Source organism: Rattus norvegicus, chromosome 1 (assembly GCF_021556685.1).
Source record: "Rattus norvegicus strain SHRSP/BbbUtx chromosome 1, alternate assembly SHRSP_T2T, whole genome shotgun sequence".
In the NCBI taxonomy this organism is placed as follows: domain Eukaryota; kingdom Metazoa; phylum Chordata; class Mammalia; order Rodentia; family Muridae; genus Rattus; species Rattus norvegicus.
The window spans coordinates 220,672,657-220,685,538 of record NC_141534.1 but is presented as its reverse complement, the minus strand read 5'-3'; the positions used below and the strand labels follow the sequence as shown (position 1 = coordinate 220,685,538).

The window sequence follows — 12,882 nt, the reverse complement described above, 5'->3', positions numbered from 1 at the left end:
AGAACTGGAAGAGCGTGAAGGGGCTCGAGACCCCAAAAGTACAACAATGCCAAGCAACCAGAGCTTCCAGGGACTAAGCCACTACCTAAAGACTATACATGGACTGACCCTGGACTCTGACCTCATAGGTAGCAATGAATATCCTAGTAGGAGCACCAGTGGAAGGGGAAGCCCTGGGTCCTGCTAAGACTGAACCCCCAGTGAACTAGTCTATGGGGGGAGGGCGGCAATGGGGGGAGGGTTGGGAGGGGAACACCCATAAGGAAGGGGAGGGGGGAGGGGGATGTTTGCCCGGAAACCGGGAAAGGGAATAACACTCGAAATGTATATAAGAAATACTCAAGTTAATAAAAAAAAAAAAAGAAATCTATCATTAGAATCTATCTCAGAATTAATCAGAAATCAGGTGGCTACCCCCTCAACAGTCATACCACTATTGTACCAATGAGCATAACTTACCTGGCAGGTTGGTATTATAGCACACAAAGTCCAGTGTTAGGTAAGACCACTGATATCTTTTTTTTAAATATTTATTTATTTATTTATTTGTTTATTCATACTGTAGCTGTCTTCAGACAGACCAGAAGAGGCCATCAGATCTTATTAAAGATGGCCGTGGGCCACCATGCAGTTGCTGGGATTTGAACTCAGGACCTCTAGAAGAACAGTCAGTGCTCTTAACCACTGAGCCATCTCCCCAGCCCCGACCGCTGATATCTTTAATCCATTGATAGACATAGAGTAACACCATCCAGCACTGTAAAAGCTAGCCTGTAAGGAGACAGTTTTCTGGGCAGTTTGAGATAGAATTCTCCATAGTCTTCACTGGTTGTCTTTCTATAAAGGGAGACTTTTACAAAAGAATAAAAGAAATGATATCAATAAGCACCATATAACGGTTTACATTAAGATGGTTCTTTGAATGCCCCAACATATAAAAAAGTCACGTGCTCCACTATGTTCATCACAGCCTTATTTATAATAGCCAGAAGCTGGAAAGAACCCAGATGCCCTTCAACAGAGGAATGGATACAGAAAATGTGGTACATCTACACAATGGAATATTACTCAGCTATCAAAAACAATGACTTTATGAAATTCGTAGGCAAATGGTTGGAACTGGAAAATATCATCCTGAGTGAGCTAACCCAATCACAGAAAAACACACATGGTATTCACTCATTGATAAGTGGCTATCAGCCCAAATGCTTGAATTACCCTAGATGCCTAGAACACATGAAACTCAAGACGGATGATCAAAATGTGAATGCTTCACTCCTTCTTTAAAAGGGGAACAAGAATACCCTTGGCAGGGAATAGAGAGGCAAAGATTAAAACAGACACAGAAGGAACACCATTCAGAGCCTGCCCCACATGTGGCCCATACATATACAGCCATCCAATTAGACAAGATGGATGAAGCAAAGAAGTGCAGGCTGACAGGAGCCGGATGTAGATCGCTCCTGAGAGACACAGCCAGAATACAGCAAATACAGAGGCGAATGCCAGCAGCAAACCACTGAACTGAGAATAGGACCCCCGTTGAAGGAATCAGAGAAAGAACTGGAAGAGCTGGAAGGGGCTCGAGACCCCATATGTACAACAATGCCAAGCAACCAGAGCTTCCAGGGACTAAGCCACTACCTAAAGACTATACATGGACTGACCCTGGACTCTGACCTCATAGGTAGCAATGAATATCCTAGTAGGAGCACCAGTGGAAGGGGAAGCCCTGGATCCTGCTAAGACTGAACCCCCAGTGAACTAGATTGTTGGGGGGAGGGCGGCAATGGGGGGAGGATGGGGAGGGGAACACCCATAAAGAAGGGGACGGGGAGGGATTAGGGGGATGTTTGCCCGGAAACCGGGAAAGGGAATAACACTCGAAATGTATATAATAAATACTCAAGTTAATAAAAAAAAATGGTTCTTTGAGATAAGTTTCAGAATCTAGTGATTTAAATTAACATATTTGTTTTCTAGTTATATTAACTAGGAAGAAAATACTGTGAATATGGGCAGGGAAATACATATTCTTCTCAATAGTGAAATTAAATTAAATGATAAATCACATCTCTAGCATAAGTGGATAAAGTGCAATTGATGAGCAGTGTTATAACGCATGCATTGTCTGGAGTATGTAGCCTGACAAGCATGTGGGCTGGAGAATGACCTCCAACGGTGTGTAGTTCCCTCACATCATCAAAAAATCTAGCTAGATAGCACCTGTATTCCCAAGAAAATTCCCTAAATCTTGTCTTCCTGCTGTCCAACAACCCTAGAATTTATTGTAACATTAGCTTTCTGGTATTATAAAGCTATGTAACATGGTAAATTTCTCCACATCACGGATGCATCTTCATGTTCCATTTGCATTTAACATGCATTCCACTTTTCCCAACAATCTAAAGATTATCTAGTGGGGAGACCATTTCTTTTCTGTCCCTTTATCTGCTGACTCAGCACAAAATAGGCATTCAATTAGTTACCTGTAGAGATAGAAAAATACATGCATGTCATAGCAAAAGTTTTATTATCCCCCCACCCCCCACAAAACAAATTGTTTGGTCCTACTAGAAGCCTCACTCCTCTGCAGTTCTGATAACCTTTTGCTGATATCACTAATCCAGAAAGATTAGAATTTCTCTAGTCCTACAAGAATACACTTGCCAGAAATAAATATGGAAGAGTTGCAATTACTGGACAATACTTTTTAATATGTTCTAGCTGATTTGGACCTTGACAATGAACGTCCTAAGCATCTTCGCAACACTAATTGGTGTGTTTTTAGCAACATTCGAACTGATAATTACCTCGCGTTTAGACTCTTCCCTGTGGCAACATGTAAGTATGGAGTTTCTGAGAGAATTGCATCATGATTTTAGAATTGTGCCTTTAGTTCCTCTTTGAGGATCATCGTATTTAAGTATTAGTCAAACCAACAAGATTCTTCTCATCAGTTTAATCTGGGACATTCCTACCAAATATTAGTATAGCAAGGTCCGTGCTATATTCCAAAGCCTTGGGTAATCGAGTAAAATCTTACATATATATCAATACAGATATTTTATTGATGAAGCATTATAGTCAACCCTGGCTATTCCTTGTTGCTATGATATTTTTATGATTGACAGTTCATTTCTTCCTAGGGAATCTACAACTCTAAGGCCAATTTTCCCAAGGCTTTAAAAGATCAAATTTACTAGAGTAAGACATTGCTTTTCCACAATGGCATCCATATGGACTTATATTAGCTATAAACTTATGGTCAATGCAAGTGCTCTAGTCTGCATAGTAAAGCTATGCAGTCCACGCAAAACTGTCTAAGGCTGTTTGTGTTTGTGTGTCTGTTGTCCTGTACAGATGGGACTATGAAGAGAGGCACACTTAGCCACTTAGATTTGTTAGGTGTGAAAAGAAAGAATGAAGAGGACAAAGAAAAGGAAGGGTGCTGAGCAAATTATGTAGCAATTTGAAGCCATGGTATTGAGTCTAGTCTATGGACTAGTTTTCTTCTATGTGTGGGTCTTTACAGAGGCCAAAACATCTGGACTTTTAACCAAGACCTAGAAACTACGATTTTTTAAGTTGATGCAAGGTAGTTGTGTCTATCTTGCTAACCTAATTAAGAAAGCTCTCCTAACTTCAACATATAAGAGTTATGGTTAGTGAACTAGTTCCAAAATATATTGGTTTGTAATTCACCATTACGTTTTTCTTATTTCTTTGTATCTTCAGAGAAACCTCACAATAAATAAATGTGAATATAAACACAAATCTGTTTATTTCTGACTCAATACAGAAGCAAACTTCAAATGTTTAGCTACTTCTTAAAGTCATGGGTCTAGTCACCTGAAGAGCATTTATGCAAATCAAGGTTAAATTCCAAGTCATCTCACCACACTGAATAGAGCCTTAACAAAAATCAATACAGACAAATAAGATGACCAATTTTTGACATAGGAAATGCAGTTTCCCTTTAGTATCATTTACTAAATAACTAAGGAAATTGTCATTGTATATATTTCTGAACCATGAAATAAGCCCAATTATGTCAAACTTCAAAATAAAATGTACTTCCACTGTATCTAGAGTTTAAAAAGTAAGAGTTGAGAAAATGTTCTCGTTTGCTTTCCGTTGCTGTAAAATCAATTATGAGAGAAAACAACTTTAACTTCCGGGTCACAGTTTATTACTAAGGAGAGAGGGAAGGAACTCAAGCAGGAACTGATACAGAAACTATTGGGAGGGGCTGACTACTGGCTTACTCTCAGGCTCTGTCTTGCTTCATGCTAGCTTTCCTATGACCCTAACTCAACAGATTAAGGCTAATGGCATCCACAGTGTTTTGGAACCTGCAGTATCAATCATCCATCAAAACAATTCCTCATAGACATGGCCAGAAGCCAGTCTGACTGAGGCAATCCTTCAGCTGAGAGTCCCCCTTGGCAAGTATCTCTCGGCTGTGTCAAGTTGACAATAAAAGCTGACAAGTACAAGAACCTTCTTTCCTCTCCTATTTCACAGAATTGATTTGAGTAGCATCAATGCTTATTCTTATTTCCAGGTCCAGTAGGATTTTGTGGTATTTCTTAGGGGACTTTATTACCTTTTCCACCTTATTTCTAGTCATGGAGATGTTTCAACTACTTCTTAGGTTTTGTTTGATATGTTGACATGTTGATATGTTGACATGTTGATATGTTGACATGTTGATATGTTGACATGTTGATATGTTGACATGTTGATATGTTGACATGCTGATATGTTGACATGTTGAATGCATCTAGGCGTTCTTCCATCTCCTTTAGGTCTTACCATCTTATGAAATACAGACTTTAAAGTATGTCTTTATGGTTTCTGAATTTTGTTGGAAGCTGTTAAAATGTCTCTCTTTTCATTTCTATTTGATTAATTTAGGTCTTCTCTATCTTTCTTCTTACTTAATATGCCTAATAGTTTGTCAATCTTCTTATTTTATTTTTAAAAACCAATTCTTCATTTTATTGATTCCTTACTTTTGTTTGGTTTTATTTCCTTAATTTCAGTCCTGATTTTAGTTGTTTCTTCCTATCTACTATGTTGAAATGTTTTGTTCTTGTTTCTGCAAAGGGCCTAAGGTGCATCACTGAATTGTTAATTTGAGATAACTTCTTTGATCTGGGCAACAAGTACTATAAGCTTTCCTCTTTGTATTGTCTTCATTGTGTCCTGTCAGTTTGGGAATGTTATGTTTTTATTTTCTTTCAATTGTAGGAATTGCTTTTTTTTCTTCTTTCTTGATTTCTTCTTGACCCAGTTATTCAACAGTATATGGTTTAATCTCAATGAGTTGATACAGTGCCTGTAATTTAACTTATAATTTATTTATTTTTATTGGTTATTTTATTTATTTACATTTCAAATGTTATCCCCTTTCCTGGTTTCCCCTCCAGAAACACCCTATCCAATCCCCTTCCCCTTATTTCTGGGAAGGTACTCCCACACCCACCCACTCCAGCCTTACACCCTAGCATTCCCCCTACACTGGGACACTAAGTCTCCACAGGACCAAGGGCCTCCCCTTCTATTGATGCCAGATAAGGCCATCCTCTGCTACATATGCAGATGAAGCCATGGGTCCTACTGTGTGTTCTCTTTGGTTAGTGATTTAGTCCCTGGGAGCTCTGGGAGGTCCGGTTAGTTGATACAGTTTTTCTTGTTTTTACATCTGTTGATATCTAGCTTTATTCCATTGTGGTCAGATGAATACAGGATTTTATTTCAAATTTTCTTTTCTTTGTGTCTTAATATGTGTTCTATGGGCTACTTAGAAAAAGAATGCCTATTGTTTAGTGGTTTAACGAACTGTTCTGTAGATATTAGGTACATTTGACATCTCTATGAACCTCACCACTTACCAAGGCTCAAGAAACATTTCAGAAAAGTTAGAATATAAGAGCTGAAGGATGAGGAGAAACGCTATGAAATGCTATCTTCTGGACATGGTATGGCTATCATTATAAAGAACTCAAAGCATCTGTGATTACCTGCACAAGATCTATACAAGATTAAGCCAACTAAAATTCAAGCATAGACAGTGTAGATGAACACCAGGCCCTAAGCCTTCTAAAGAGCTATTGGGAGCAGATAATTGCTGTGTGAAGAATAATCATACTTTTGTAATAACATGGTCACTAGTCCAGTGGATGGCTCTAAATATATGCATCTATGGGCAGTCCTAGTTGGACTTAGTGGGCTACAAAAAAAAATCATGATGTTGGGAGGGGAATTTTCGGGTTGACACAAGGGGAGCTGGAGGGAGAAATGGGTATTTCATTATATACATACGAGAAACTCTTAAAAATCAGGCAAAATATTAAGTAAAGACTTTTTTTCTTTTTGAATACAGAAAAGTGGTAGGTTGCTTACAGAATATCTGTTACTGTTCACCATGTTGGAGTTCTCCATGGCAGTCATGGTAACTGAGTGGACCTATAGAGCAAGACAAACAGAATAAGTGAGTCTATCATTCTTCCTTTGGTGAACAGAAGCTACTAACTTCTGTGGTATACCTTGTTCAGATAAGTTAGAATTAATCATTGGTAGTGTCATCTCTAAAGTGTGACTAGAAGTAAGTGGAAACATTTTACAATACTGTTCATGTACTAAACAGCTTTTTGCATAATCAAAACTAAATAAGTCTCCATATATGATGGGAGTTGAGGCTGAGGATATAGCTTAGCAATAGAGGACTTATGTAGAATTAGTGTGTTTCTCAATTTGATAACCAGAAGAAACACATAAGAAGTTGGGGATAGAGTGCAGTGGGAGGTTTTAGACTCAGCGCTACGACAGGCCCTAGTTCCCACTATGCACCTCCACAAACACTTTACCCCAGCTTCACCGCTTGCCTCTTCCTCCATAAATACACCTTGTTTAGTTTACCACCTAAATTCATAGAGGGAGTTCCTTAAGTAACCTCTGTCTGTAATTAATGTGATAAAAAATTAAGAAGAGAGAAGACATTATCAGATAAAAATTTTCCTTAGATTTCACACTTTCCCTTGCCTCAGTGGTTGCCTCTGCATTTGCACAAGAAGCTTCATTTCCTCTTAACAACATGTGGGTGACATGTGCCACACCAAAGAAATGACGGTACTTATATGCAGCTCACTATTTGCCTTTCAATAAAATTTCCTTAGCTGAAGTAGCGAAATAGGGAGTTGAAAATTCATGTAACAGTCTAATACTCATAAACTTCAAACATATACAGCTGGGACTAGAGAGATGGCTCAGTGGTTAAGAGCACCTGTTGCTCTTCCAGAGGACCCAAGTTTGAGTCCCAGAACCCACACAGTGGCTCACAACCATCCATAACTCCAGTTCCAGGGAATCCAACAACTATCCTATAGCTTCTGTAGGCACCAGGAACATGCACGGTGCATAGATATGCATTCAAGCAAAGCATTCGTGCACAAATAGAAGTCTTTTTAAAGTCTGTATGTCTCTACTTAAACACAAAGCCAAAAACTTGTAATCCTTTGAACAAAGGAACAAGAGAAAGAATGGAATTTTTTTTTTACTTATACCAAATAAAATATAAATGTTGAGGAGCCAAGAGAGGAAAAGAGAGGATGGGGAAAAGAGAGGGAAGGGAAATAAATAGCAGAAGAAAATGATAAAATAACTTAAAAACAAAACAAAACAAGACATGGTTTGATCTGGGAAGTATATCTCAGATGAAGCCCTTGCTAGATTGTATAAGACCATGGGTTTCAGGAACAACACAAAAGAAGGAAAAAAATCAGCTCATAATTTTATGTAACACTCTTAATAATAAGGCTATTCTCGTTAGACTTCTTACTACTTCTTACTTAAATGCTACTAAAATTATATAGTTTTTAACTTATATCACATTAATCAGCAATTTCCTATCATCTGACTTACCCTCAGGTTGATCATTATCACCAATGATGCCCTTTTCCTGTGTATTAAGAAGAGTGTCACGGTCTCAGTCAAGGAGGAAGGTCTGATGATGGTGAAGAACTTTGTTCAAGAAACAGCTTTTTATTAAGTCTTCCTTAGCATTTCCTCACCTCCATTTCATTAATAAAAACTGGTAACAGTGAACATGTTGGTTTTTCCATGTGGGAAATTTACCATGAATTTATTGCATTATCATAAATTAATCTGAGGCTCAATCTGGTCAGCCTAAATTAAAGGGCTCTTCTAAACCTGGGTCAGGTGAATGGGCACAGATTTTTCTAGCATGGGCTCTACACCTAATGTTGACCTAAAGCTGCCTCAAAATGATTTCATATTGAAAAGAAAGTAGCCACCTCATCATCAACGAGACTGACTGGCTGCAGACATTAGACATCTTTCTATCCAGCTATTGTTAAAGGGTATGTAAATCATCTATAGTGTGGAATGTAGTATCATTAGCTATATCTTTATGCACCTGAGACTACACAAAGGAATGTCCACAGAACTCTCTTACTAGAACATCCATCTTCTGCAATATTTTATCCTTTTTCCCACAACTTTTCTCTGTTATTCATTATACCTGGTGTTTTATAAATTTTAGCTAAACTATCTTTCCAGCAATATTCTGTTGTGTTAGTAAAAACCTTTTGTGTTCATCATCTTTCCATTTCTGTGACAAAAATGTGTGATATAAACAACTTTTACAAAAGGAAAGTTTCTTTGGGCTCCAGGTTTCAGAGGCTGCAGACCACATTGGTCTGGATCTATTCCTTTTGGAGATGTGGTCAAACAGAGCACTATGAGAAGGAGGAGGAGGAGGAAGAGGAGGAGGGGGAGGAGGAGGGGAGGAGAAGAGGAAAAGGAGGAGGAGGAAGGAGGAGGAGGGAGGAGGAGGGAGGAGGGAGGAGGGAGGAGGAGGAGGGAGGAGGAGGAAGAGGAGGAAGAGGAGGAGAGGCAGAGCAAGACTGCTTACCTCATAGAAGTCAAGGAGAGAAAAGGAGGAGAAAGGGAGGAAAGGGAGGGCCAAGGAATGGAGGGAAAAGAAGAAAGAGAATGACACAACAACCATGGTGTCACCACCTCACAGTCACTACAGCAAGGAACCATATGGATTATTGGAGAGCACTTAAAACCTAAACCAAAACCCCTTCTCTCCTCTTACTTTTTTCAGACTCCAAATCTTAGTCTCACTTCCCTGTCTTCATAAACAATTGACCCATGGTACAAAACATATCTATTTTATATGTGAGTGTCCCAGAAAAGGTCTGTGGCATTTTATTTGTCATATCTGTAAATCGTGTAGATCATACATGCACACGCACACAAACCTTTCTCCTCCCACTAGAACAATTTATTTTATTTTATTTTTTATTAGATATATTTATTTACATTTCAAATGTTATTCCCTTTCCCAGTTTCCTGTCCATAAGCCCCCATTCCTTCCCTCCCCCTCCCCCTCCCCTCCCGCTCCCCCTCCCCCATATAATTCATTCATGCTGCTATTCATATATAAGCTGATTTCAAAGGCTGACTTTTAATCTGTGGCATCTATGTCAGCACATTTATGCATCCCTTCTTCCAACAAATTGCCTTGGGTCATGCATTCTTCAGCAGAATATCTGATATATATGTATACATCACACACACACACACACACACACACACACACACACACACATTTGCTAAAGAAAAACATGAAGTCCCACCATTCCTTTGTTGCAGGCTACATGGTGTTACATACTTTTTTCTACAATGTACTCTATGTTCTCTTGGTCTCTCAAAAGTCTCACAGATTCTGATAAGCAACAGCATATCCAGTGTGGCAAAAAAGTTTTTATTTTTGCTATTTTTTAGAACTGGAGTTCACACAAGCAGTCAGTAGCATTAGAACTAGTTGGTTCCTTGTGAACTGGAAAGCACAGTCCTGAGAGAGTGGAATACACAGATAGAGCAAGAAGAAATCGAGAATGAACAAGATTTGAAAATGTGAAGGGTAAAGGAATGATAACGTTCATAACCCATAGAAGAAAATGAGGTTGATAACAGAAATGCAGACACTTGAAACCAGAACACTTAATTCTTAGCAAGCAAGGAATTAGTGAATGATTTCTAGCTCCATACACTGGGGAGAGATGATGGAAGGGTGCGAAGGCCTTTTATTTGTCTCTCAAATAAATAGAAAGCCATCTAAAGATAGGGTTATGTGGGCTGAGAAGACGGTTGAGTAAATAAAGTGCTTGCTGAGTAAGTGTAGTTTGAATTCCCAGTACCCACGAAAATCCAGACACGGTCACCACATCTGTCATCCCAGCTCTCCTACAAGAAGTTTGGGTGACAGAACTGAGAGCATCCCCAGGATCTACCTGCTATTCAGTTGTTTCCATTGAGGTTCTATTGTGGTCTTAATGTAAAATGTCCCCATAGGCTCTTGTGTCTCAATGCTGCATTCCAAGTGGTGGCACTGTTTGAGAAGTTGTCAGACCTTTAGGAGTCAGTGCCTTGCTAGAGGGAGTATGTCCCTGGGGGTGAATGTCGAGATGTTACAGCCTTGCCACATTTCTTACTCTCCTTTTGCTTCCTTACTTCCAGACCAACCTCAGGTTCCTATTACTGTGCCTCCCCCACCAGAAAGGACTCTATCCCTCTGGAATCATAAGCCAAAATAAACACTTTCTCCCCTAAGTTACTTCTTGTCTGGGCGCTCTTTCATAGCAAACAAACAGAAACGGAAACAGGCTGTTGTGATAATGTAACTATATTTATGGACAAGTTTTAAATGGAGTTATGTTTTGAAATTTATGTGAATATATGCCAAAGAAATAAACACCGATGATACAAAGAAAACATGGCAACCCTGGAAAGAATGTCATCTACTATCTCAAGTCCACATATTCAAAAGTATCTGCACAATTTATTAACAAAGTGTATGGGTTCCAGGAGCTCAGTATACTCACCAACACTTGTTACAGTCTGTCTTTCTCCACTATGCTCTCCCTGGTGAGTATAAAGTGGTAACTTGATGTGCTGTACTAGTGTAGCTTGGGTTTCCATTTAGCTAATCAATAACGGAGTTCAGCGTATGTGTTTACTGACAGTTGTAAATGTCTGGAGATGTAGACTCTCTTGTCAATGTTTAATAATGTTACATTACTATCCTCATTATGGGTTGTAAAGGGTATTTATAGATTCTCAACTGAAATCCCTTCTGAAATGTATGGAGACTGGGATTTCAGTCCCAACTCTTGCAAATATTTGCTTCCATTCTAAGAGTCATCATTTCGTTTTTTAACATTTTTAAATTAATTTTAATGTACAAAATAATGGATTTTACTGTAACACTTTCTTTTTTCTCAAAAACCTGTGGCTGGGGAAATCAAAGACCTCAATAGAGGAGCTGTTGCTATTCTTTTTTTCTTGGATATTTTACGTATTTACATTTCAAATGTTATCCCCTTTCCCCTCTCCCAAACCCTCTCCCCTCTCCCCCTGCTTCTATGAGGATGCTCCCACTCCCACTCACTCCAACCCCAATGCCCTGGCATTACCCTACATCGGAGGGTTCACAGGACCAAGGGTTTTTCCTCCTTTTGATGCTGGACAATGACATCCTCCACTACATATGTGGCTGGAGTCATGGGCCCCTCCATGTGAACCCATTGGTTGGTGGTTTAGTCCCTGGGAGTTCTCGTGGAGTCTGGTTGGTTGATATTGCTGTTTTTCCTATGGTATTGCAAATCCCCTCAGCTCCTTCAGTCTTTTCTCTAACTCCTCCATTGGAGTCCTCTTGTTCAGTCCAACGATTAGCTGCAAACATCCTTATCTGTATCAGTAGGACTCTGGCAGAGCCTCTCAGGAGACACCCATATCTGGCTCCTGTCAGCAAACACTTCTTGGAATTAACATTAATAACTGGGTTTGATGGCTGCATATGGGATGGATTCCCAGGTGTGGCAGTCTCTGGCTGATCTTTTCTTCAGTCCCTGCTCCACTCTTTGTCCCTATATTTCCTTCTGTGAGTATTTTGCTCTCCCTTCTAAGAGGAAATGAAGCATCCACATTTTGGTCTTCCTTCTTCATGGACTTCATATGATCTGTGAATTTTTTCTTAGATATTCCAAGCTTTGGGGCTAATATCCATTTATCAGTGAGTGCATACCATGTGTGTTCTATACCACGTTCATACATGCATTTCACTGTGATTTGTTCATGCTCATTGTCAAATTACCCTCCCTTGAAACATCACTGAAGTCAGATTGTATGCATTTTATTTTAAGAGTTGCCTCTGTGCTTACTTAAGAAGTCAGTTTATAGCCTGGGGGCTCTAATATGTTTGGATCTGTATGTTTAGGTTGTAGCAGGGAGGAACTTGCGGCAATATTCCTGCTTTAGCCTCCTAAGTGCTAAGATTACTGGTGTGAACTGGAAGGGGAAGCCCTTGGTCCTGCTAAGACTGAACCCCCAGTGAACGTGATTGTTAGGGGGAGGGCGGCAATGGGGGGAGGATGGGGAGGGGAACACCCATAAAGGAGGGGAGGGGGAGGGGTTAGGGGGATGTTGGCCCGGAAACTGGGAAAGGGAATAACACTCGAAATGTAAATAAAAAATACTCAAGTTAATATAAATAAATAAATAAATAAATAAATAAATAAATAAATAAATAAATGATTACTGGTGTGAGTTACACACCCAGATCTCATCTAACTTTGTTATCAAGGGAATAACCTTCTAGACTAGTTTAATAGTTCTTTCTGAAACAGTGGAGTGGGTAAAAACTGTCTCCTGTCTCCAAATGAGTTCTTACCTTCCCTTTTCCAAAAACGGAGTGGGCAGACAATAAGGGAGAAACATAGGTAAGAAGAGAATAGCATCTTTAAAAGAAAAAAGTCCAAGACCCTCGGCGGCAAGAGATGATAA

General features: G+C 39.4%; 1 protein-coding gene across 4 annotated transcripts in view; it reads left to right on the top strand.

Annotated features, from left to right (window-relative positions):
• Ms4a19 (membrane-spanning 4-domains, subfamily A, member 19) overlaps positions 1-8,112 on the top strand; it is a 40,013-nt gene extending 31,901 nt beyond the window's left edge. For 2 of the 4 annotated variants that reach the window (XM_087608730.1, XM_087608735.1), the window contains exons 5-7: positions 2,728-2,844; positions 6,392-6,499; positions 7,936-8,112. In XM_087608730.1, coding sequence (XP_087464856.1) covers positions 2,728-2,844; positions 6,392-6,499 — 225 coding nt within the window. In that variant the 3' untranslated portion in view covers positions 7,936-8,112. The remainder of the gene's footprint in view (positions 1-2,727; positions 2,845-6,391; positions 6,500-7,935) is intronic. The other 2 variants (XM_087608739.1, XM_087608741.1) reach the window with 1 other exon arrangement.
• The last annotated feature ends 4,770 nt before the right edge of the window (positions 8,113-12,882 follow it).